Consider the following 25,858-nt stretch of genomic DNA (forward strand, 5'->3'; position numbering starts at 1 on the left):
AGGAATTTTTTATTGTTTTCCATTTTGTTTCTGTAACATTACATATCGGTAAACTTTCAATTTTTATCCTTTGTCTAATCTCAGATTTATATATTTATTTTAATTTACATAGTCTTCTTCAGAGTCCTCCTCACTTTTACTAGATTACTTTTTCTTATTTGCATCAGACAGAGAGAGCAAACAGATGTGAAAATGTATGTTTGTACACATGTATATTTTTAATTTTAACAAGGTATCGTTCAGTCTACTAGCTTAAATACTGCCAAATCTGACAACTCTGATAAACATATCCTAAAAAGTTTTACATATAATTGCTAGTAGCAGAACTCCAGTTTCAGTACAAAACATTTGAAGAGGAAATATTTCAGTAGCTCAGTTTCCGATAACTTCTTCACCATACGATTCAAAGATAAAACAGGGAAAAGCTTCGATAAGAGCAAGGAATGAACTGTGATTACCAACTGCCTATACCACACTGTGTGTCAGTGTGGTATAGTAATATAGACACTGTGGTGGAACTCACAGTGAATAAATTTCGGAACAGTTAGGAAAAATAAAAATTATTGTATAAAAAAAAGACATGGAAGTGGTACGATGAACAAGTTACAGATATGGTAGCCGACAACGCCAAACCGTAAAATAAATTTAAGTTTATAAATTCTTTTCATTCAAGATTTTTTTTAACCGTTGAAAAAACAAGATTCGTTTATTTCACTTCTTCATACTGCTCTTCACTGTTCTCTTCACTTTCTTCGGCTTCTTTTGCCTTTTTATTTCCATCAGGAACCCAGAGTCCAGAATCGATACATCGCTTTAAGTGGTATTTAGCCTCTTCTTCTGGCATCGCCGTTAAGGTATCTTGTAACAACTGTATATCTTTCGAATCAAAACATTCTTGAAGTTTCTAGGTCACAAAAAAGAACGGGTTATGTTTCTTGGTGAAACTTTGTAATATTTTCATTCCAACCTATAACCCATACCCTCGCAGTATGTGCAAACTATTTATAACCAGATCGAGAGAAGAAGTAACAAGAAAAATTAAATACCTTGGGCAATGATTCAAACACTTCAACAGGGTCCAATCCTCCAGGTCCCAAACGTTTTTGTCTTTCTTCCTAAGAAATAAAAAAAATGTGACTTTCTTTAGGCCACATTCTCTGTGAAATTTTATTCCAACATGTGAACAGTAAACAGGAGTAGTCCAGTCAACGCAAGTTTGGCATAAAAGCTGAAAGTAAAGACATTGCAGATTACGCATTCTTAATTCGTACGATTGCTACAATTGGAAAAGTCACGCCTGTAACACGTTAAACTCTTTGATTTCCGTCGCCGCTATGCGGGGCGGAATCTTTAAAATCACCTGATGGAAGATAGATATATAATATATATAGATAGAGACAGCACAGAGCCCGGACGCTGCTAAGTTTTTGTCCAGGCTAAACGCTCGGAAAATTCCATTTTTTCATAAACCAATGAAGATGCTTTATTTTAATCTATGTCAATTAAATGACCAATCTGAATAGAGAGTGTACTCTTCGTGTGGCCAAACCACTCCGTGTGCGGCCATGACTAAAAGTGCTTACACTTTGTTGGTTGCCCCTTGTTGGTCTCTTTGGTTTGGTCGTAGTGGCTTTATTGATGAGAGCTAAGCACTATTATTTAAATTTGTGTATTTTATCAGGTAAGAATGATTTTATATATAGCAAGTGAGAAAGGTGTGCTGGCTAGCTAGCTATCTCAATTTTTGGCAATGGACTTGGATCTCCTTTTGAATAGTGCTGACATACCCCTTTTGATAGTCATGGAATTACTTACTTGCTAGCTAGCTATGGAGCTAGCTACACAAAATAGTGCTTTGATTAGAGTGCTTTTTTTTCTTAAAGAGCAAGCAACAAAAAACCTTTATCCTCCCTTGCGTAGTTCTTCCATGATTGGACAACCAACTCCTGTTCTTATGGGAAAAAGGGTGCTAAAAATAACTTCCAAATGACACTTTGTGGGACAACTTCTATCAGATAAAAAGATATACATATTCGCACAGGCTTTTTTTATATTTTTTGCAAAAAAGTTGTCCAAGCGTGACAAAAGTTTATTGCTGCTTCCACTGAGCAGTCGGTGAACTCATAATTAACCTGTAAAAATATATAGTTAGCCGACGGAGGATAGAGCTACGCCCAGTATAATTAGCCGTTAAAAGCTTCTTTGTGTTCTTTACAGCTAACTGCGTCTTTTCCATGTTTTTTTCTTGAAATCAGAATACTTTTGTTGTTTAATAATATATACGACATTATGTACTGCTAGCTACAATAAAATTATAACTTTTTTTGCAAAATCGTTTCTTGTTCTTATTTTTGGTTTTAATTGAAGCACAACTTTATGTTGATCTATAAAAATATAGATGGCTATGGGGAGATCGATAACGAAGAAAAGTGAAAATTTAAGTAAAAAGATACATATCGTATAAGTAGCTGTATAAGCGGCTAATTATACTGTACGCACCGTATATATATATATAATTACTCTGCATAGTTAAATAGAATGTCTGTATATTTTTAATGGCTAGCCTTACAAATCCTGTCTATTATTTCCAGGAAAGATCATAGCTTAGATAGGGTGTCCTAGAGTATTTAATGCTCATTTTGAACTATGAGGACCCAATTAGGATCCTCGCTCCACCAGACAACTCCCTGTAGCATCACATAGTGTGTCATCTCCCCAATGTCTCTCACATGGCTTGGGTTAACCCAAGGCTATGGTAGCATTTACTCACCAATATTGAATTGCCGCCAAGGGGGATCGAACCCCGTTCTCTCGCACAAAGTGCCAGAGTTTTAACCACCGAGCTATGGAGCCAATGAAAAACGGCTAACTATTCTGTTACTGGGTAATTATCAGTTCTTCTTGTGCCCAATTTCCTTGAAAATCTTTCTTGAACTCAATCAAAGTATCATAAAATATTTTTCTAAGATTTCTTAGAAATAACTTGATTTTTAAAAATCTCACGAAAAAGGACCATCAATTTTTCAAATCCGCAAATTTATTGTGTGTGTACCCTTTTATGTTTCAACTTGTTGAATTCAATTTGTCAATTTGTCAAGCAAAACAATGACCAATCAGTTTCCTCAAAATGAAAACTTGCAACTAATCCGACTCCCGAAAGAAATTCAAATTTGAGAATTCGAATCAAAAAAGAATAATAAACAATCAGTTGAATTCAATAAATCGATTTCAACAAAATAAAACCTGTATTGTCCACAGGTTTCAAAATTATGCACCGCCTGCCTAATATGTTACTTGTTTAACAAAGATATCAAAAGCCGGCCTGATTAAATTTATATACATATTTATATATAAATATACCTGTGCATCACATCGGATGGATTTGTATCTTTGTATTAAATTCCCTTTTTAAATCAAAAAGAGAGGCAAAGAGAGGTTAAAGAGACAATTAAAAAACCTGGTTTTAATGCAGTTTATGGTCAAATTGTATTCTTGTTTCTTATTTTTAAAACGTGCTTTCTTTTTCAGATCAGCTGTTATGAAACCATGCACCATCAGCATTTCAAAAAAATTTTAACAAGAGAGTAAACTTTAAAGGCCTAAATACTAAAATATTCAAATCTATATTATAATACCCGCATACCTCTGTCTGTCTGTCTGTCTGTCTGTCTGTCTGTCTGTCTGTCTGTCTGTCTGTCTGTCTGTCTGTCTGTCTGTCTGTCACGCAAAATGGTAGCTTAGCTGCGCAATAGCGACAAACACGCAATGCGGTATAAAAAGGACGGGCGAACCCGTGGATTTTCCACGGGCTAACGACTAGTGTTGATATGTATTTATTACTGAATTAATAAACAATGAACTACTTCATCATTCAAATTGAGCTCGTTCAGAAGTTATGTTCGAATCGTCAATTTTCTACATAGCAAGATTTGTATTCTGGAACTTACAGAATTTTCCTGATCATTTTAAAAAATAATTTTATTTTCTCCGTTTTCTCCGTTTTCAAGGTTTACTTTAAATTTCAAAATCTTTCAGGCTAATGACGGAAATCTTAAAGCCACAGGGCTTCTTGTTTGTTTATAAGAAAGCCATATACTTTGCAGAATAAGGTATTCATATGAAAAAATCATGTCTTATATCCCTAAATTACTTTCAAGGAAACCAAAGAAAGAGGAAACCAACTTTCTCAGTCCTTGTAAGGACTGAGAAAGTCAACCCCACCTCCATTGCCTATCTGAAGCAATCTCACGTTCACACAAAAAATTAGTCATCCATTTTATGTTGTATGTTTTTTGGCAATTTCGATTTGAGACTTGGGTTTACCCCAGAATGTTCTAATTTTGTCATAATCAACATGCAATAGAAAACTACACACCAAGGATTGGTCATATATCTGATGAGGTAAAGCTCAACCTTTATCAAAACATTTTTAGGTAATTTTCAATAATTAGTAATAGCCACTAGCTTTCGTCGCTTATGAGGTTAACAAATCTAAGCACGCATCGGTATTTCGTGCAACCTTCTTCGGCTGTTAGCATGAAGTAAGGAAATGACTCTACTGGAGCCGGAAACAAAACTGTGGCGCAACCACTTTGAATAGACAGATATAATACGAAATGATAGAAAAGACTGTTTACCTCCTCATATTCTTTCATAGCCTTGTCGATACGCGCCTGTGCTCGATCTTTGACGCGACCAATGAAGGCTTTCAGTTCGTCGTTAAAGCCATGCATGTACTGGTCATCGCTTTTGCGCATTCTATGAGATATTAATACATTGTATGTTATAAGAAAACATGGTTTTAAATATGCATACATAGACCAGGGTAAAATTTTAAATATAGACTAATCTCTTAGCCTAAAGAAAGTTTCGTGGCATCAACCACTAACAATACAGCCTTTTTTAAAAAATCCAAAAGTTCTGAAATTTAGGTTAATATTTATTGAACCAACTTATCAAAGCACCGTTTTATAATAACTGTAGGGTGTCCACTCAAATGTTGCCAAAAGTATTTAGTTGAAAATCCTGACATTTTCAAATTTTCTTCCCTACTTTTTCATTTAGTTATAGCTGATAAACTAGCTGACTGTTTAAGGAAGAAAAAAAAGCAATATAGACATAAAAAACAAAAAAAACAACAAATCCAAAATGAAGTTAAAAAGACACGCGTACAACGCTATAAAAAAATTCCCGTTTGAATCACTTACTTTGTAAAGAAAGGTTTGACTGCGCTTCTTGGATCGAGCTCCAATTGTTTTGAGAGTTCCAGTAGAAATTGCATGCATATGGTTTGGTGTGCAACACGCTCCATTAAAGCATGTTTCTATGGAAATAATATGACAATAACAGAACACTTAATTCTAAGCAAAACATTGGTGTAGCAAATAGTCAGATGCTCACATAAGATGAAAGCAACACATTGCTGCAGAAAACCTAAACATATGGCTGCAGAAACAAAAGAGCAGCTCCTCAAAAACCTTTTTTTTGACTTTTTTTGACTGTAAATTGGAAACTGTTTTTATTATATTTTTTCTTGCTACCTTACAACTCAGAGACAAAATCAAAACCACGAGTACATCAAATTAAAAAATATCTAACTTTAAGACGCATTAAATTTTAATTGCATTTTTTCGGAACAAAAATAATTGAATCCTAAAGATAATGCAATCTAAGTAGTTTTGCTTTGAGGCTTACAACACAGAGTAGAAGATACTGGCTAACACAGCGCAGGTATATGTTACCTCCTCCACTTCAAGATCAATACACCACACAACCAGGTAGTTAGCTGTATCTTCGCATGCAAGGTGAGGAGATTTCATAAGCAATTCTTCACTATCATGATATTCATGCAACATGCCATATTTCTTAATCTCTTCCTTGTATTGCTCCATAAACTTTTTCTAGAAAATAAAAATATCATTCAATAAAATATCAATCAATTTTTATAACTATAATATAATAATCGTTGTGTGTCTGTAAACAATTTTTAAAACTGTGTTTTTTATAATATACGCCATATTAATCGCACCCATTATCACAGTAATCAACCCCGTCCACCATTTTGAAAACCTAGGAATGCGAGACTATATTCAAGATGAAATTCAGTGATTCTTAATATTGTTATTCTTTAGCGGTACGCCCAGTAGCCTGAATATTAATACCACGGAATCGCCTCTTGGATATAGTGTCTTTTGTTACTTCATAAAAGTCCTTTTAAACTTAGCCGGGTCCGCGTATGTCTCAGATATACTATTTTATCTATTTTAATGTTTTCAGCTACGTACCTTGCACGACGTATCCATGGTTGCTTCTGCTTTGTCATTAAACTTGTTCTTAATGACAAAGCAAAAGCAACAGTGGATACAGGTGGACGCAGTAATATATTTATCAGGTTAAAAATCTGTCAAAAACCTTTTATTGCTGTTTGCATTTAGCTAGTTAAAGTGAGTGTTTTAGTCCAATGATAACTTTTCACGGACGTTTCGTTGCCATCTAATCGGGCACTTTTGTATAACCAATCAACATGTTTTAAATTTGTTTTTCAGGTGGGTTTGCATCCTCATTTCCAAACTTTTATCCGGTATTGCCTTTTTATAGTCAAAATGGTGCATATATTGACTACTGGTTCGTATGTCCAACGTTTCACACTGGTTGCATCTTTGCTACATCGTTTCGCCTTGCCACGAGAGGAGACAACACACAACTATAATTTGGTTTTATGGTTTTATCACCAATAATTATTGCTTTTTACTACAATCTCTTCTTCTTGTTTACCTACCCATATATTCTTTGTTTTTTAAAATTTTAGCTTTAGCATAGTTTAGACTTTGTACGCTCTTTTCCTGTTACATTTGCTTGCAAAATCGCATTTTTTACTTCTCGTCACAGAAATGAAAGATTCTGCAGTTCTATAAGAGAATCCACTTCACCCTATAAAGGAGATCTTACCTGACCCTATTCGTGCTCTACAGACTTTCGCAGGGATGTTGGTGATGCCCGCTAACAAAGACATTAACAACACTTTCAACGACATAAAGATCAGGATGCTGCAGTTAGGGAAAATGAAAAACACCAGCAAGGCGATGTGCAGTGGCGTTTGGATAATCTCAGGCAGATTTTTTGTGCAAATGAAAATCCACAGCAGGCTAATGTGTGCTGTCAAATGGATTTGGCAGGACATAGTCAAAATAAAGGTCATAATGCCTGTTTTTTGCCTGATATTCATTTATTAGATCAATTCAATATATCACGTGACCATTCTTCTGCATTGAAGTTTGCCAATGAAGACCTTATGGATGATCTACCCAATGTTGAAGAAATAAAATGCAAAGCGAATAATATGAAGCTTATTTTAAACCCGCAACAGTTACTTGCTGATGATACTGTCCCTGCCGCACTGCTTGATAATAATCAGCAAGCTAAAATATTTGCACCAGTGCCAGGTTTTTTATGGATACCAAAAAAGATCTAAACAGTGTTGCTGCAGAGCTTTTATCTCCTAAGTGTCAAAACATTTGTTTCTGCTTTTCTTTTTCTCTCATATGCAGAGTTCAAAATGCCTTACTTTCAAGTTTCAATTTCCTTTAAATTCACAAATTATTTCGGCTGCTAATGTAATCTCATTTTTTTTCATCCTAAACTTAAATACACACTCTAGCATGCGGCAGGCTGGCATATTCCGACTAGTTTTTGTAATTTGCCATTCTGATAATACATACTACATTGCAATAAAAACAATTTCATGTAAAGACAGTTGATATTATATATACCATTATGATTGCTATAATAATCAAATTTTAAACAAAGTGCCACATCTTTTTTTAAAATAAGTTTGTTTTAATTACTTACTGAACGCTCAAGTTGCTCTTCTTCTGATAACGTTTCCTTTTTTGGCTTTGGTTTATTAATTATCTTAAATAAGGAAAGAAATACACTGAATATAAAATACATGTCAAAAATCAAAGCAGAACACAACTGGATTATGTTTTCCTCTGGGTTTAATTCAACTAGAGTTGGCACACAAATGAGAAAACAAAAAGAGCTCTAAAAAAAGGTTTTTTAAGAAACTGACAAAGGTTTCCTTGGTTTTTCCTACATTACTTCTTTTTTCTGCTTTCTTTAGAGTTTTCCGGATTTTGGCTATTATGTACAATAATTGCCTGTCAATTAATGACTTAATAAAAGTCTACAATGTTGACCCACCAATATAACAATTGTTTCACTAGTATTGTACCTGAATTACTATATTCCATACATATTAAAAGATAAAAAATACAATGATACTATTGTGAATACAGAAAAGCATTATTAAAAATTGATGGAAGGTTCGACAGTAAAAATTAGGACCAAACTGACCAATTAATCTGAACCTTGGTTTTTCACTGCACATTTGTAATACTCACATGGGTATTTTACATTATTTTTCTGAGGTAAAACTTTTCATAAGGAATAGAAATATCATGGACAATTTTGATGAAATAATGTCAAATAAAATTTGCAGGACTGGCATATTTTTTTTTTCACATTAGTCCTTCACTAAACAGACTCACCTAAAGTAAATATAGCAACAGTCAAATTGGACTTGACTGAAGTTGGATTTCAAATTAGCTTTTAAAAAGATATCAGTACAAAACAAGTAAAAACTTACAGTTTTTGAAAAGCCTGGCTTGCTTAATGTATCCACATTTAATGGTTGTGCCTGTAGAAATAATAAAATGGCAATAAAATTTAGCACAGAAAACTAATGCAGTACATTGTGTACTTTTAAGTGCATAAACGTTTGGTCAGATAAAGAACAATTTATTTGCAAAAGTTTATGACCGTGACAAAATCCTGCTTTTAATTCATAAATGACATGTTTGTGAAAAAATTTGTTTATTGTAGTTTCAATTTGATACTTTAATAATAATTCCAAGATCTGCAAAAAATTTATGTTCACAAAATCTTTGTATGACTTATTCACAAATTTTTCTGTTCACAAATGCAAAAACATTTGTGAATGTGTCCATAAAAGTCTCTTAAAGTAATAGAAATATCTAAATAAGAAATTTAGTTTTAACATATCGTAGAACATACGTTTATTGTGCACTAACCTTTTCCTCTTTTAAGAGATAGCGTTTTTCATCAAGCAGTTTTTCCTCCTAACATATAAGAAACAGACAGTCAGTCAATCAAGCATTTTACAATAGGCTAGTAGGCTTAATATTCATGGTGTGTAGCCACAATGATCCATCCTTGTTTAAAAAAAATGTAAAATTTAAGTTTGCAAAATATATACAAGGCAAATTTGCAAACATTAATTATGCATTTTTTTCTACTGAAATCTATTCTTCACTAACCATTTCTTCCCTGAAGGTATACAATAATCCATTAAAAAAAACAAGCAAAAGGTATGATAATTTTGAGGAACATTATAAGATTCACCTCAACTTCTAGATCTTTCAAGGACATTTGCAGCTTTTTTAATTCTTCTTCATTGGTTTCTTTCATTGCCGTTGCCAGGTTATCCTTTACATTCCTCATCTTTTCTTTATTGCTATAGATAATCACAAAATACAAACTAAATACTTGTAATAATTAGCCAACCTCACAGCTTTTGTTTCAACTTACGCATCTATCTTCTTTTGCAACTCTTGTTTTTTGTCATCAAATTCTTCCATGCGCTGAACTCTAGCTTCATGTCGCCATTTGAACAAACTCCTAGTGTCAATGTTAGGATGTGTTTCGTCTTCATCATCACTTATCTAAGAACTCATAAGTTGTTTTAATTTTGTTTTTTTTTGTATCACATTATCATAACAATATTTACTAACCTCAATATGATCCCATTTTCTGTAGTCTACCATTTTGAATGTGCTATGTAGGTTTATTGAAAAATTTTACCTAGTGAAAAAATGATGCAATGTGAAAGTTTCTATTTTGATTTTTCAGATGGAGTGGATTTTACATATACACTGCTTAAATGATACATAGATTGAAAGGTACAGTGAATGCTCTAATAAGTGTCTGTGGAGCTAAAGATGATGTTCCTTTTTATTATGGCAAAATTAAGAAATATAGTTTTGTAAAGGTGTGAAATGATAAGACACGTGACACACAAAGCAAAAGGAGATTAAAAAAATTCTAATTAAACCGAAATTTTATAATAAAAAAGTGCATTTTGATATCGCTGCATAAAGTTGGGATTTTCAATGCTGAGGATGGGTGTTTAGAGGGGGAGACTTTTCCATATAGTTATTTTTGGCAAGTAGTCTTATTGATAAAGGCTGAATAAACGGTAGCAAAATTCCTTATAGCAAGCACCATATAACAAACTTTTCAAAAATAAAGTATTATAATATTATGTACACAAAGATTATTAACTGTGAAAAAAAGTTGGCATAGCAGAAATAAGCAAAAAACAAACAAGATCATTGCAGCTAGTGAACAAATCAGTCTGGGGTTTTATGTCACATTCGTATTTATAAGGTGTTTTTTAAGCCTAACTGTTACACATGAATCTACAAATATCTCTAAAATTTCAATCTTAGATTAACAATAACAACAAAAGTTCTGGTGCTACTGGAAGCTCATGAAAAGGTTATTGTTAACCTATTGCTAAACCAAATGGCCTAACTAGGCAACTCCCCTAATTAGACTATACATTGCTTAAAATAATGGCCCATAAATGGTCAGCGACTGTTAAAATTTGACATTCGACTGTCAGGACACAAAAACGAATGGTCAAATTGACCTACAACTAATCATGCCATCCACAAGCAAATCCACAACGACAATAACATTGTTATATAAGTTTTTAACCATTAAAACTCAAAGCAAATAAACAATCAACATTTTTATCAAGCATCAACTTATCAAAGACAGTTTCATATCACTTGTGGGTAAATTAAATTGTGAAAAACTACAAAAAAACTACTACCTGGCAATTTTTATTCAATTACTATGACAATTGAAGAAAAAAATTGTTAACATCGGAAACAAAATACATTACTTAATGGTTCTTCATTTGCTGATGACACAAGTATATCACAATAGAATATTGTGTGAAAATGATACAGAAGGAAAGCCTTCAGCAAGATTTAGAATCAATTCACCAACGGGGAAAAATAAAACATGCAGTTTAATAGTGACAAATTTCAAACGGTCACATTTGGATCAAATAAATCTATGAAGGAACAAAAATGAAGTATACATTGACTCTTTTGGAAACATTTTAATGAAAGAAAAACATGTTAAAGACCTTGGAGTCTCATTAAGCTTGGGTGTCTCGATATCATTCTGGAAGCTAATTAACACTATCTTATAACAGAACTATTTTAAGAGTGTATTCAACAATGATTACAGATGTTTAAATATAATTATACTTTCTTTGTGTTATATTTTTTTAACTTATGCATAATAATCTAGGGTATAAAGCTAGCGTTAATCTTTCTTTTTTATCAAATTTTAAAAATCTAAGAGCAACAGAAAAACTTTGTTAGATCGCATTTTAAAAGTTTAAGAACGGAATGTGGCGATAAGAATGCTTTTTTAGATGGCGTTTTAAAAATTTAAGAACGAAGAACGGCAACAGAAAAGCTTCGTTAGATTGCATTTCAAAAATTTAAAAAGACGTTAAAAAAGTAATGCGCTAGACTTACTTTAATAAATACGAAAGTTAAAAGTTTTCTTGTAATATACACTTATTTGAAATAAAAGATAGCAGAGATGTGATTGAAATTAAAAAAACTTTCTCTTTATTCACATTATCACAACACATAGAGACGGATTTTGTCACAATACTAGATTCTTGATAGATCATGACAATTTATTTTACTTGTTTCTTACTATTATAAACGCGGTAAATAGCGTATCAAGGGAGTTCGCTCAAGTTGCGTGCTCGATATGTTGAACAACCTTTTTCCAGTACTGTAGATCAAGAATTGCCATGATAAAAATATGGAAGTCCTTAGTATTCCAATTATTGACAACTTCTCCTAACTCTGAAATCCAGTGAAAAAGGGACAAATTGCTATGATTGAAGAGGTGCAACAATCTTTCATTTGGACAATAGAATGTGAAAATATATTAGATTACTTCCAGCGATTAAAACACTTTGGACTTTACTCTTTACAGCTTCACAGAGAATAATTTATGTTTGAAAATACTTGAAGGAATTGTTTGCAATATTTAACATTGAAAACAGAGAGCTTGTAACAGTAATACAATTGTATTGTAAGGTAATGTTATAAACAGTATGCTATTAAATCAAATTTACTACCAATTAGACATATGAGAGACACTACATATTACAAAGTGTCAGAGTGTTCAACATACTGCCTTGTTACAAGAGACCTGATCAAGTAGTGTTGAAGTCTCGAAAAAACTTTGAACAAATACTTGTCTGAAATTTTCTTCATCAAATGTCACATTTTATGAACAAAATTAAACAATAATGTGCAATAAAAGTGTCAGAAAAATTCTGAAATCATGGCAATTTCATCCTTGTAACTAGATATGTCACACAATAAAAAATTGTATTTGCAAATTTTTAATTAAGTATCTACATTATATCATTGGCAAAATATGTTCAATACATTTTTGTCCCATAAGTACATAGTTACACAGTTACGAAGTTTTTAGAGACTTAAAAAGTCAAAACCAAAGTTATGTATCAAACAAAGTTGCTAGAGTCCCATCTAAAAGAGGTTGCTGACTCACCGAAATCGCTGTATATGTGAGGGCAGCCACAGGCATTTTTTAGGGTGTTATTCAAGGTTTCATCCGTTACCCCCGGAAAAGCGTGGGCCAATCCAAAATCGCCTAAATTGTGCCTGAAATGCAACATTGCTCTTATTTAAAATTTTCTCAAGGACAAGGAAGGTGCAATATTTTTTTTAAAACGCCGGAAGTCACCCGAGTACCTTGTGGTTTTTGCAGCGTTTCTGAAAAGTCGGCACGCTTGTGGCATTTGTTTAGATCCTCCCCACGTAGCGTAAATACAGACAATACATGCTACAAGCAAACTACATATTTTAATTTTAAGAACAACAGATGCCTTTATGCTTAACTCTTAACTCCACAGCTTTTTTGCGAACTTGTATAGCTTAAAAAGTCAAAACCAAAGACTTGGTTATGTATCTAGCAACAAAAAGTTGCTAGAGGCATTTGTTTATATCATCGCGTAATACGGACGATACACGCAACTATATTTTAATTTGAAAAACAACAGATGCCTTCAGCCGAATTATGTGTTAACACCTGACATAAAAGAGATCCTTCCCCGTCAATACATACTAGAAAGTTCGTGGGCAGTTCCACGATTGCCTTGCTGCTTAACAGCCATTCATATCAAATCAAACTTTCCAGAATATTCGCACCCACATTCATTTCAGCAAGTAGAAATTTCAATAAGGGTACATATTTTGTGTGGGAGGAGAAAGTTCGCCGGGCCAGTTCCACGATTTCCTTGCGAATTTTTTGCCGACGAGCCTGACGATCAGGACCTCCTGGAGAAAAACACCCGAGAAAAAGGTGTTCCATCACCAGTATTTAGCAGTGAAAAAAGTAGAAGAGGAAAAGTCAGTCTGTCCGGGCTAGTAAAGTTTATGTTTTGGAATATCCTGCTGCTAAATACAAAAATTGCAATGTTTTTTTCTCAATTTATTTATTTCATCGTTTTTGTTACTTAAGTATTTACTGTGATAATTTTTTAATAAACGCTTCCCACAACACTACCACCCATTCCCGTTCAAGAGCCTCGAGGATAAGAGAATGCCCCATCCACCTTAACACATGCAACGGACACGAAGGTTGCCAACCTGCTTTCCCGATCCACATGTCGTTTTTCAATTACCACTTGTAAAAATTGTATGCATTTGGACCTCCCTTAGAAAATATCTTCTGAAGCGAACACCTCTAAGATGGACAAAAATTTTTCCCCGGACGAATCCTATAGGAATTTCTCATAACAAAACCTCCAAAGCAGACAATTATGAGCGTTTGAGGCATAATTGACCTTCATAAATCGGAAATTTATATTTCTTTCCTAAGCATGTATTTACAGCAAGCGATTGTTCGTGTAAAAAAGCAGTCTCTTTTCTTTTTTTCGAATAAATATGTTTACAAGGTACTTCTAACCCACATCCTCCTTCTATGATTCATTAGAAGTAGTAGATGAAAAGTTCCAGGACGTAATGATGGGCAATAAAAAGAAATAGAAAAAACCGCCTTCCAACCGCCCTTTAATATATTTTCTGGCATATTCTTTAAAACTTTATTTTGAATAAAAAAAAATTCATAGCGTCGTGTTTAACTTACGTGCACACAATCTGGTGCTGGTGAATGCATAGCGGATTTGCACATGCCAAAAAAGTTAAAGCGCGTAAAATTTTTTAGCTTTTAGTGAGATTTTGATAGAAAGAGCAGAAACCCTTCACATTCGTTATCAGTATCAATAAAACATGTTTTTTTTCACTTTGCAAAAACCACTTAATATTACAATATATGTTTAGTAAAACGAAAAAGTAAATAACACTATTCCCGAAAGTACCTATTGGGGAAAAGAATTATTCGCAGAAATTTCCAGTTCTTCGCACCTCGATTCTCTGCAGGACCCAATGTATTGAGTGTGTTCTTTGTTGTTTATTTGAAAATATCTTATTTCTAAAAGCCAACTGATTTTGGTTCTGCTGCAAAATAAAGCATTTTTACACGCAAAAATAAGTTACACATAAAAACATAGGACGTAGAGAAAAAAAATTTGCAAACTAAAATAGAATTTTTTAGAATAGAATAAAAATTTTTTTTGTGGGTTGCGTTGCTTAACAAATCAAATTTTCAGCATAACCATTTGCCTGTAAGACCCAAATTCAGTCTTTACAACACAGTTGTTTTATGAGTTTCCACCTGAACAAAATTGTTCAAATACACACAAAAACAACCAGGACTTAAATTATTTCATCACAGAAAAAAAATATTTTTAATTTATATGAATCATAACTCATTGTTGTCCTAAATCAAAAACACAATTGTGAAATTTGTAATATTATATATAACAACAATGTCCGTTGAATGTTTTGCAAATGGTCGTACGAGAAAATTAATACACGCGAAATGTAAGTACATGCTTTAATAGTCACTAACTTAGATGTATAACATTAATTACATCAATTCGAGCATAGTGCCATCTTAAAATTTTTGCGGAATAAAATTTGCGAAAATTTATAGAATAAAAAATTCAGACAGCGAAAGATAAAAATTATTTCAGAACGAAGTAGTTTTTTCTCTTATCACCTCTCCCATGTATATATACATATCGATATATATCATATATCGATGGAAATATCACCGCGATGAAAACTTCACCATCAATCCATTATTCGATTTGTGAATGATCTCGAAACATTCTTCAACCTCGTCTTTATGTTGAATGGACGTCAAGTAAAAATTCGACATAACATTAAATAAAAAGATCTTTTCCTCCAACATTGCAAACTTCTGACCAACGCAATTCCGAGATCCAGCAGAGAAAGGCACGTAACAATACGGATTTCTTTTCAAGAATTTCTCCTCACTAAACCGGTCGGGATTAAATCTTTCAGGCTCATCCCAATATTCTGGATTTGAATGTAAGGCATACACATCTAGCCCGATTTCTGTGCCAGACGGAATGACATGCTCACCAATTACTGTGTCTTTTTCCACCAAACGCGCAAACAAAGACACGGGAGGATGCAAACGAAGTCCTTCCTTTATGACATATTCCAAATACTTTAATTCACGTATTTTCTCAATAACGTTTCCGCATCTTGTATCAACACTGTCAATTTCAGCATGTAGTTTTTTTTGCACTTCAGGGTGTCTCCCAAGAAGATACAGAATCCAGGCCAATCCAGTAGCAGTGGTATCATGCCCCTCAAACATAAATGTATCTACCTCTTCACGTATTCCATCAATATCAATCTCACCTTCATCATATAAATCTAGGAGCATGTCAAGGAAAACCTCTTTACGAAGATTAGATTGGTCACTTGTGGATTCTTTTAATTTTTTTCGTGATTTGATACGTTTATTGATTACATCAATGGTAAAATCATGCAAGACATTAAGATCTTTGTAATAGCTTTTTCCTGAAGAAGTAAATTTGTATATGAAATTGGACCATAACCACGGAGATCTCTGTCGAAGCTGTAAATGGCTGTTCATGGAATGTATAGATTTTCCATATTCGGAAGTCGCACACTGTTGAGAATTAATTTTCACTCCCATTGCTGTTTCACAAATCACATCTAATGCAGCCAGACTTATTGGTACTTGTACATCAATAGCTTTGCCTGTGTCACATTCAAGTTTAAATTTTGCAACTAAACTTTCTGAATGTTCCACGAATATGCTTGTAAAATCGTTTAAAATATTAAAATGAAAGGTTGGAGTGATTAATCGCCTTCTTTTTCTCCATTTACTGCCATAACTTGTTAACAACCCAGAACCAAGCCAGTCGAACAAAATCCAATATAAGTTGGCCTTCCTTAGCATATCTTTGCTGCTGAGAATTGCTTTTGCATATTCAACATTTCCAGCAACCAGTGTTGGAACATGTCCAACCCAAACTTTGAAAACGTAATTAAATTTTTTATATGATATTCTTGTATTTGACGAAATAGTTTATGCGGTTCCCTTTCTAGCATCAAAACACTCCCAAAGAAAGGAACAGTAGGAGGCCCAGGTAGAAATGCCAACTTAGACGTATAGAATTTCCAAAACAAGTGAATAAATCCATAAGAACAGAAAAGAAGAATTACACCACCAGCCAACGTTTCGATCATTTTGTGTTGCTTAGTACTATAATGAAGAAATATATTCCATTTAAATAACACAGGTTAGATATTTGATCTGTGTTTTTTTACTAACGGTGCAGTAACTGTAACTAACTAAATACACAGATGATATAAGTTGAAAAGTATAGTGTACCACACAAAGCTTCTAAATAATTCTAAAAACTAAATACAAAAGATATATAATCATTTGTTTTATAAACCGTTAAAATAAATTCTGCAAGGACGTTTAATAAACCTTAATTTGATGCACGCACGTTTTTGTTTTTCATTTTTACATATAAAGTAAAAAACCTGATTATCCTCAAAAAATAGTGAAAAATTGGAATTTTTATAGCATTTTCAAAAAGAGTAATGATAAAGGGGAAAATAGAAGGCTTTTGAACAAGCCATGTAAGTCGTCCTCTTAAAGCTAAATCAACTTAAATTTGGTACACATAACAAATTCACCTTTCTGACCACAACCACTCACAACAATTCTGTTTATTTCTAATACTGAAGAAAACGTACAATACGAGAAAGGTCTACAAGAAAAGTATTTTTTAATTACGAGATGTTATTTGTTCATCTTCGATTTCTCAAATATCACTTTCACAGTAAAAAAGCGTAAACACATTTTGCGAAGTGGCATAAGATGTTAAAAAAATTAAACACAATAAAATGCAAAAAAATATAACTTTAGGTCTTGGTAATCCTAAGAAAAATAAAATACAGTTAAAAACATGCTGTAAATTGACAACGCATTTGTAGTAGAAAATTTCGTTATCAAAAACCTAATTATTAGCAAACAACTTCTGTAAGTTCGTTTAAAAAAATATTCATAAAGAGATTTACTAGTTAACACTGTCAAAATTCTTATATCATTAAGGAAAAAATAAGAGTAAAAAGTATAATTTTTTAAATTTTACCTCTAAAACAGGACATATATTTGCAGGCATATAGTAAGGATACAGTATGTAGTTTCTCAAAAATTTGATATAAACAATAAAAGAATTACTGCACCACAAAGCAAACTTTTGCTTGCGGGAGCAAAATCCTATGTTATAGAAACTTGCTACTATCATAATTGACTACGTGCATTTGCAGTGATAGTACTACAAAATTATTGAGTAAAATTTTAACAATTACTATATTCGTATTTTCCAAAAAAATGAAAAAGTTTAAAAATAAATCTTTTCAGCATAAGGACCTTTGGAAGCAGAAAGGACATCTAGATATAATGCTAAAATTACATTCTCTTTTTATTTGTTTAAAATGATGAAAACAGTTTCATGTGTGAAATGCATTCTAAAAAATAACTCCTGTTCACAAAACTTACAAAAAAAAATTCTACCTGCAATGTCATCTAAAAATCATGTATTTTATTGCATTATATATTTGACTGTACCAAATTGTTCGTTAACATGCATACAAAATGTAGCACATCATATACATCTATGGTCAGCGTGAGAAAAATTTAATCATCAACCCATTACCTGACCTATGAATAATTTCAAAGCAATGCTGTACATCATCTTCTTCTTGAATTGATTCCAAACGAAACTTTGACATGACATGGAACAACAAAATCTTTTCCTCTCTCATTGCAAATTTTTGACCAATGCAATTGCGATAGCCTGCAGAAAATGGTACGAAACAATATGGATGTCTTTTTAAAATATCATCATCAAGAAATCGATCAGGTATGAATTCTTCAGGCTCATCCCAGTAATTTTCATTATGGTGTAGAGCCATAACTGCAACACCTAATTCTGTTCGTTTTGGAAAAACATTGTTGTTAATCACAGTATCTTCTTCCAACATGCGTGCAAATAAAGCAACCGGAGGATGCAAACGAAGCCCTTCCTTAATAACACCTTCCAAATACTTCAACTCAAGAATTTTTTTTTCCAAGTTCTCTGATGCATCAACCTTATCAATTTCGGAATGCAATTTTCTTTGTATTTCAGGATGTCTTCCCAGAAGGTAAAGAATCCAACTCAATCCAGCTGATATGGTATCGTGTCCTTCAAACATAAATGTATCTACTTCTTCACGTATTCCATCAATATCAATCTCACCTTCATCATATAAATCTAGGAGCATGTCAAGGAAAACCTTTTTACGAGGATTAGATTGGTCACTTGTGGATTCTTTTAATATTTTTCGTGATTTGATACGTTTATTGATTATATCAATTGTGAAATCATGCAAAACATTAAGATCTTTGTAATAACTCTTTCCTGAAGAAGTCTGTTTATATATGAAATCTGGCCACAACCATGGAGACCTCTGTCGAAGCTGTAAATGGCTGTTCATAGAATGTACAGATTTTGCATACTGGGAAGTCGTACACTGTTGAGAATTAATTTTCACTCCCATTGCTGTTTCACAAATCACATCCAATGCAGCAAGACTTATTGGTACTTGTACATCAATAGCTTGGCCTGTGTCACATTCAAGTTTAAAACTTTCAACTAAACCTTTGGAATGTTCCATAAATATGCTCATGAAATCGTTTAAAATATTAAAATGAAAGGTTGGAGTGATTAATCGCCTTCTTTTTATCCATTTACTACCATAACTTGTTAACAAACCAGTACCAAGCCATTCACAAAGAGACCAATATAAAGTTGATTTCTTTATCATATCTTTACTGCTTAGTATCTCAGCAACATAATCAATGTTAGAAGAAAATATCAATGGCACATAACCAATCCATATAACAAACGTGTCACCATAAGTGTTAAAGAAATTTTGAAACTGGTAAAACAATTTGTAAGGTTCATGTTCCAGAAGTAACACGTGGCCAACGAATGGAATTGATGGCGGGCTTGGTAGAAATGATAATTTAGATGTGTATAACTTCCAAGAGATATGCAAGAATATGCATGAACATACCAATGCAGCTGCAGTGCCTAAGATAATTCCAATCATCTTGCTTAACAGTGTTGTTGTATTAAATGTTAAGAGTCATCTACAAAATTAGAAAAAGATATTTACTATGTACAGCTTAAATATCCTATTTTGGTAGTAAACATATGAAAACAGTTTTGTACACAGTATGTGCTGAGTCTTTCTGGGGGTGAATACTTACTGAGATTTATATTGATCTATTAGACACATGTATGTTAAAATTTTAGGTCCCATACTATTCAGAGCATTAAATATATGCCATTACTTGAGACCATCACCCTGAAACCCTTATATTAAATTTAATGCTTGGTTTGGATGATAATCCTTAGAACTTGCAACTCACAACACAACTTGAGGTTCGGACACATGATCTACCTGATTTCCTGATTTTTTGGATTTGACCCGAAAATCAGAAAAAAAGTATTTTTTGGCAATTTTTGGCATTTGTTCAAGGACATTATGCAAAAAATGTTTTTATATAATACTTTAAACAGAATATAAAATTTATTCTAGAGCTTTAACGTAATTGAATTATAAGCAGATAATGGTTTTTGGCAAAATTTAAGTTTCTGATATATAATGTCAGAAGAAGAAAAATACACATGTATCACTCACCTTCACCTCATTTTTCTTTTTTTAAGCCCCTTAATCGCAAAAACAATAACGTAATTATTATGCATTATTCCAAACCGCTAAAAGGTATCTATGCTTCTGGCAATTCAATTTTAATAGAGAAATAAATCCAACATGAACATCAAAATCAATATTTTCTTACATTGTTGAATATATAGATGAGTTGCAAACATTTATATACAAATTCCACATATGCACATGCATCCTGACAGGCAAGAAAAGAATAACCACATAATATACACCAAATTGGCTATTATCAAGCAAGACATCGTAGCGAACGGACGTGTTCATAAGCTATAAGCGGATGTAAAACTTCTCTATCTACAACGGGGAGTGATTAGAATAATAAACTTAAATAAATAAATAGTTAATTTCAAATAAAGATATAATGGCTTCGTCTTTTACACTTGCCAACTTAAGTGACATTGTGGGAAAATCTAAATCACAAATTGATAAATTCACAAAGCCAGATTTGGTTCAATTTTTGATAAAAGTTCAGGATGAAGTGAAAGAAAAGGTTGGGCTGAAAGAAATAAAAGACAGCGTAGATGAAATCAAAAATAATGTTCTTAAACGAATTCTCGACGACAACAAAAATATGAAAAAAAGAATTAGATTACTTGAAAAGGAAAACGACGAAATTTACGAATCTCAAATTAACCTTGAAATGAAGATTAACGCCCAGGACCAATACTCCAGAAGAAATAATCTGGAAATCATTGGCATATCAGATGATATCGCTGATCGAAATCTCGAAGCAAAGGTAATAAGCATTCTTCAGGAAATCGGTGTTAACTGTGATTGTAACGAAATTGAGGCTTGTCATCGCCTACCAAAGTCAAAGAGGGAAAGAGACTCGAAATTTCCAAAGCGCACTATAGTTAGGTTCGTCAACAGGAAAAAGGCTGAAAAAGCGCTCGAAAACCGTAAAAAGTTGAAAGACAGTGTAAATCATCGTAAAGTTGTTATTTCAGATAATCTTTGCCCAGCTTATAAAGCCCTGTTGGGAATGAGCAGTCAATTATATCACGAAGGTAGAATTGCATCATCTTGGTCTTGGAAGGGTAATGTTTTTATTAAACCAAATATAACAGATGAACCTTTTAAAATTTTTCACGTAAGCGACTTAGATTATTATTATGACGATGTTTCCTTGGAATAAGGTAAATTTTTAAACGTGTCTTTTTCGCGCCAAAAAAAGGCGTTTTTTTTTTTTTTTTTTTTTTTTTTTTTTTTTTTTTTTTTTTTTTTTTTTTTTTTTTTTTTTCGTTCACTCGATTTAATAATTTATTTATTTATTTATTTTTGCGCGCTTGCTTGCTGAATCGGTCATAAATATCAATTTTCACTCCCCTGTAGTTTATCATCTTGTCTAGCTTTTGAAACGCTAAACACATCTTTTGACACATCCCATTGTCATTTTGTGTGTTGTGTCATTTCCTGCTTGTTTTCGTCTGCTCTCATACGTGATTATCTTGTTTCTATAGGCTTGTTGATAATTTTTGTGTGATATTTTTATGTTCTGTGTGTTCACTTAAAAATGATAAATTTTCCGTGTGGTGTCTGTGGAAAGTCTGTTAATTCAAATCATAAGGCTATTCAGTGTGATATTTGTAAATTCTGGATTCATATTAAATGCAATGGTCTCAATGCTGATGATTATATATCTCTCCAAAACTCTGATGAACTTTGGTTCTGTTGTAAATGTATCAACAAAATTCTCCCCTTTGGCTCAACAACTCCCCCCTTAGTTTATGACAAGAGTCTTTCCTCTATGGAAATGAAAAGGTTTCTCTCCCAGCTCAACTCTATTGAAATCAACGAGGTCCCCCATCCTGAAACCATGGGTGGTGTAAACTGCAAATATTACGATCCAATTGAATTCTCTGCCCTTCAAGTTAATTCTGATAAATTCTCCCTTTTTCATATGAATATCGCCTCTCTGTCTAAACATATTGATGAACTAAAGATTCTGTTAGGTCAACTTGGGCATGACTTCAGTGTTATTGGTATCACTGAGACCAAATTCCAGACTAAAATCCCACCTATTAACTGCGATCTATCGGGTTATTCCTTCACGCACACACCTACTGAAGGTGAAAAGGGTGGTGCTCTTTTGTACATCCCTAATCACTTGCAATTTATTGAACGTCCCGACCTGGATACTCTTGCATATAAAAGCAAGGAGCTTGAATCTAAATTCATTGAAATTATACGGGCCAAAGATAGAAACATGATTGTTGGATGCATCTACAGACATCCCTCGATGTCTGTTGATGAGTTCAACAATCATTTTTTATTGCCTCTTCTTGAGAAAGCGTCTTCAGATAACAAGTCTATCTTCCTCCTTGGAGACTTTAATATTGACCTTCTAAAGTCTGAAACAGTCAAAGAAGTGTCCGATTACATCGATATTACTTCGCAATTTAACTTACTCCCGCATATAATTCTTCCCACAAGAGTTACTGAAGTTTCTAGCACGATTATTGATAATATTTATTTTAGTTCAGCCAAGTGGGACACTGTGTCTGGTAATATTATAAGTTCAATATCTGACCATTTCCCTCAGTTCTTAGTCTTAAAAAACTTGTCTGCAATCAATCCTTTGCACACCTCTGATGATATATTTGTTCATGACTGGAAGAAATTTCATCACAATGACTTTCTCACCGAACTTCACAATAAAAATTGGGATGATATCCTACAATTGAATGTAGATGATCCCAACTTATCGTTTAACAATTTTTACAATTGTATCAACAGTCTATTGGTCAATCATGCTCCTCTAAAAAAAACATGCAACAAAAAAAGAAAAAAAAAATCCAATCCTTGGATTACTAATGGTATCCTTACCTCAATAATCAAAAGAGACCATCTGCATAAATGCTTTTTAAGAGAGAAAGATCCACTTTTAAAGTCTTCCTTGCTAGAGAGTTTTAAAAAGTACCGCAACAAAATTGTATCTCTATGTAGAATGAGTAAGAGTAATTTCCTCAATAAATATTTTAGCAATAACCAAAAAAATATTGGCAATATTTGGAAAGGGGTTAAAAATATTATTTCTGTTCGTTCTTCTGTTTCTGCTTCTCCCACCTGTATGAACATTAATAACTCTGTTGTAACTGATCCAGTGACAATTGCTAATTCTTTTAATGATTACTTTGCTTCAATTGCAGATAACATCAGAATGAATATCCCGTTCACTCGAAAACATTTCTCCTCTTTTCTAAAAAATTCTACTTCTAATTCGATGTTTCTTTCACCAACTGATGATTTAGAAGTTCTGCATTGCATTTCTTCCCTTGACCCTGGTAAATCTTCTGGGCCATTCAGTATTCCTGCCCATATTTTAACTCTTGTTAAATCTGAATTATCTATACCACTTTCAAAACTTATTAATTTGTCTTTCACAACTGGTATTTTTCCTACAAACCTAAAAACTGCCAAGACCATCCCTATTTATAAAAAAGGGTCCAAATTAGAATTAACAAATTACCGACCTATATCCTTACTCTCAAATATTGATAAAATATATGAAAAAATCATATACAAACGAGTGTATGGTTTTCTCGAAGCAAACAACGCCCTCTACAAGCATCAATTTGGCTTTAGGAAAAATTACTCGACTTCTCAAACACTTCTGAACATCTCTCAAAAAATTATGGATGCTCTTGATAAAGGAAGTTATGCATGTGGAGTGTTCATTGATCTTCAAAAGGCTTTTGATACGGTTGATCATGAAATTTTGCTTAAAAAGCTTTTTCACTATGGAATTCGTGGTACCCCACTCTCACTATTTAAGTCTTACTTAACAGGACGTCAACAGTTTGTATCCATCAATGGAAATATATCAACTAGTAATCTTATCAGGCATGGTGTCCCTCAGGGCTCTGTTTTAGGACCTCTTTTATTTTTAATTTATATTAACGACCTGCATTGTTCAATTAATTTTTCTTTGGTGCATCACTTTGCTGATGACACCAATCTCTTAAACTTCAGTAAATCTTTGAAACAACTGGCCAAACAAATGAATTTTGACCTCAAGCTTCTTTGCCATTGGCTCAATGCCAATAAAATTTCTCTTAATGCTAGTAAGACTGAGTACATTGTTTTTAAACATACACGGAAACCTCTTAATTACGATTTTAGGCTTTTTATCAATGGTAAAAGGCTTATACCTAGTAATTGTATTAAATATCTTGGTGTTCTATTAGATTCTGATTTAAGCTGGAAGTCTCAGATCAATGATACTGTTGCTAAGCTCAAGAGGGCCAATGGAGCTTTAGCTAAACTTCGTCACTTTGTGCCTTTAAATGTTCTTATTCTAGTTTACTATGCCATTTTTCATTCACACTTGCAATATTGTAATCAAATTTGGGGTCAGCCAAACAGTCTTGATGTTAATCGTATTACTGTTTTGCAAAATTTTGCTATTAGACTCATGTCTTTTGAATCTCGAAGAGCATCATCCAGTCACCTGTATGGTAATCTTGAGCTCCTCAAATTCTCTGATATTGTCAAATGTCACAATATTCTATTTTTACATAAACTATTTCATGAAAAATTGCCTGCTTCTATCCTTAATACATTTGCGGTTGACTTCACCCATGCTCAAGGCACTCGGGCAGAGAAAATTGGTTTGATCAATCTCCCTACCTTTAATACTATTTCTTTTGGTAAAAACTCAATTAGATTTAATGCCATTAATTCCTGGAATAAATTGCAGTCTTTAATGACTAGAAAATTTGTCTCCCTTGATTATTTTAATCTTAGAAGTGATCTGAAAAAGTACTTTGTTTCCTCTTACTAATCCTTCCTGAATTGTCAGACTTGGCCATTTGTTTCCCGCATGGTTGTTTATCATTTGACCCACTTTTATGTGTGTGTTGTTTTGTGCGTCTCGTATCGTTTACTGTAATTGTCCAAGGGTGGCCATACCCTTTGCCTTAGCTTTATGCTATTAGGTATGGTCTCCCTTCAATAGCATTATATATTTTAATTTTGTTACCCTGACTAATTATGATATTTATTTTCTTTTTCTTTATATTTATTTTCTTTTAATTTTAATTGTATATATATAACTGCTATTGATAAATAAAATATCTATCATGCTCATTTATAGATTTTTAACCAACTTAGCATCAGCGTTTTTTTTTTCACTTGATAATTTCAATCATCACAGTCGGTTTTATTTTTAGCATGAACATATGCCAACATTACGTCATGTTGTAGCTCTTCTATATTTACATTAAAATAAGATTTCACAAATTCCCCTTAAAGGTAGCTACTTTTTTCCCTTTTTGACTACTACCTAACAAATGTATTAGAGAATATTTACAATATTATCATGATTAGCGAATGTCTTTAACAATGTTTAGATATTCATTCCTGAACCAAATTATTAAATTGCTCTATCTTCTCATACAAGCGCGAAATTGACCAACCTCGTAAAACAGATCAATTTTGTACAAAGTAATGAGTTTAGTTTACTTGATTAGCAGCTCGTATAAAGTTTA

At 32.9% G+C, this 25,858-nt stretch overlaps 4 protein-coding genes across 5 annotated transcripts; 1 reads left to right on the forward strand and 3 right to left on the reverse strand.

Annotated features, from left to right (window-relative positions):
* Window positions 1–187: 187 nt before the first annotated feature.
* Window positions 188–10,187, reverse strand: LOC130654960 (hsp90 co-chaperone Cdc37-like). Its single transcript, XM_057457659.1, has 11 exons — window positions 9,813–10,187; window positions 9,610–9,743; window positions 9,424–9,535; window positions 9,093–9,140; window positions 8,648–8,698; window positions 7,849–7,911; window positions 5,742–5,900; window positions 5,208–5,323; window positions 4,638–4,758; window positions 1,047–1,115; window positions 188–904 (listed from the first exon to the last, which is right to left on the reverse strand). The coding sequence occupies exons 1-11, from the start codon at window positions 9,843–9,845 to the stop codon at window positions 707–709; spliced, it is 1,104 nt and encodes a 367-aa protein (XP_057313642.1). The 5' UTR covers window positions 9,846–10,187; the 3' UTR covers window positions 188–706.
* Window positions 10,188–15,008: 4,821 nt separating this feature from the next.
* Window positions 15,009–16,812, reverse strand: LOC130654958 (cytochrome P450 4C1-like). Its single transcript, XM_057457657.1, has one exon. The coding sequence runs from the start codon at window positions 16,513–16,515 to the stop codon at window positions 15,325–15,327; it is 1,191 nt and encodes a 396-aa protein (XP_057313640.1). The 5' UTR covers window positions 16,516–16,812; the 3' UTR covers window positions 15,009–15,324.
* A 153-nt stretch (window positions 16,813–16,965) lies between these two features.
* On the reverse strand, window positions 16,966–20,626 carry LOC130654956 (cytochrome P450 4V2-like). Of its 2 annotated transcripts, none has more exons than XM_057457655.1 (2): window positions 20,485–20,626; window positions 16,966–19,770 (listed from the first exon to the last, which is right to left on the reverse strand). In XM_057457655.1, exon 2 carries the CDS (start codon window positions 19,728–19,730, stop codon window positions 18,255–18,257), a length of 1,476 nt encoding a protein of 491 aa, XP_057313638.1. In that variant the 5' UTR covers window positions 19,731–19,770; window positions 20,485–20,626; the 3' UTR covers window positions 16,966–18,254. The 2 variants fall into 2 exon arrangements, with proteins under 2 accessions (XP_057313638.1, XP_057313637.1); XM_057457654.1 differs by lacking the exon at window positions 20,485–20,626 and adding an exon at window positions 20,325–20,459.
* Window positions 20,627–21,882: 1,256 nt separating this feature from the next.
* Window positions 21,883–24,563, forward strand: LOC130653825 (uncharacterized). The gene is made up of 2 exons (XM_057456330.1): window positions 21,883–24,212; window positions 24,557–24,563. Exons 1-2 carry the CDS (start codon window positions 21,883–21,885, stop codon window positions 24,561–24,563), a joined length of 2,337 nt encoding a protein of 778 aa, XP_057312313.1.
* The last annotated feature ends 1,295 nt before the right edge of the window (window positions 24,564–25,858 follow it).

This window comes from Hydractinia symbiolongicarpus, chromosome 8, assembly GCF_029227915.1.
Source record: "Hydractinia symbiolongicarpus strain clone_291-10 chromosome 8, HSymV2.1, whole genome shotgun sequence".
Taxonomy (NCBI): Eukaryota; Metazoa; Cnidaria; class Hydrozoa; order Anthoathecata; family Hydractiniidae; genus Hydractinia; species Hydractinia symbiolongicarpus.

Excerpts from the sequence above, each read along its gene's own strand:
- LOC130653825 (XM_057456330.1), top strand. The coding sequence starts at position 21,883 with ATGATAAATTTTCCGTGTGGTGTCTGTGGAAAGTCTGTTAATTCAAAT.
- LOC130654956 (XM_057457655.1), bottom strand. The coding sequence starts at position 19,730 with ATGATTGGAATTATCTTAGGCACTGCAGCTGCATTGGTATGTTCATGC.
- LOC130654960 (XM_057457659.1), bottom strand. The coding sequence starts at position 9,845 with ATGGTAGACTACAGAAAATGGGATCATATTGAG. Across the intron at positions 5,324-5,741 it reads TTGATCTTGAAGTGGAGGAG|AAACATGCTTTAATGGAGCG; the intron begins GTAACATATACC and ends TTATTTCCATAG. Across the intron at positions 4,759-5,207 it reads GTCAAACCTTTCTTTACAAA|AATGCGCAAAAGCGATGACC; the intron begins GTAAGTGATTCA and ends AATATCTCATAG.
- LOC130654958 (XM_057457657.1), bottom strand. The coding sequence starts at position 16,515 with ATGCTAAGGAAGGCCAACTTATATTGGATTTTGTTCGACTGGCTTGGT.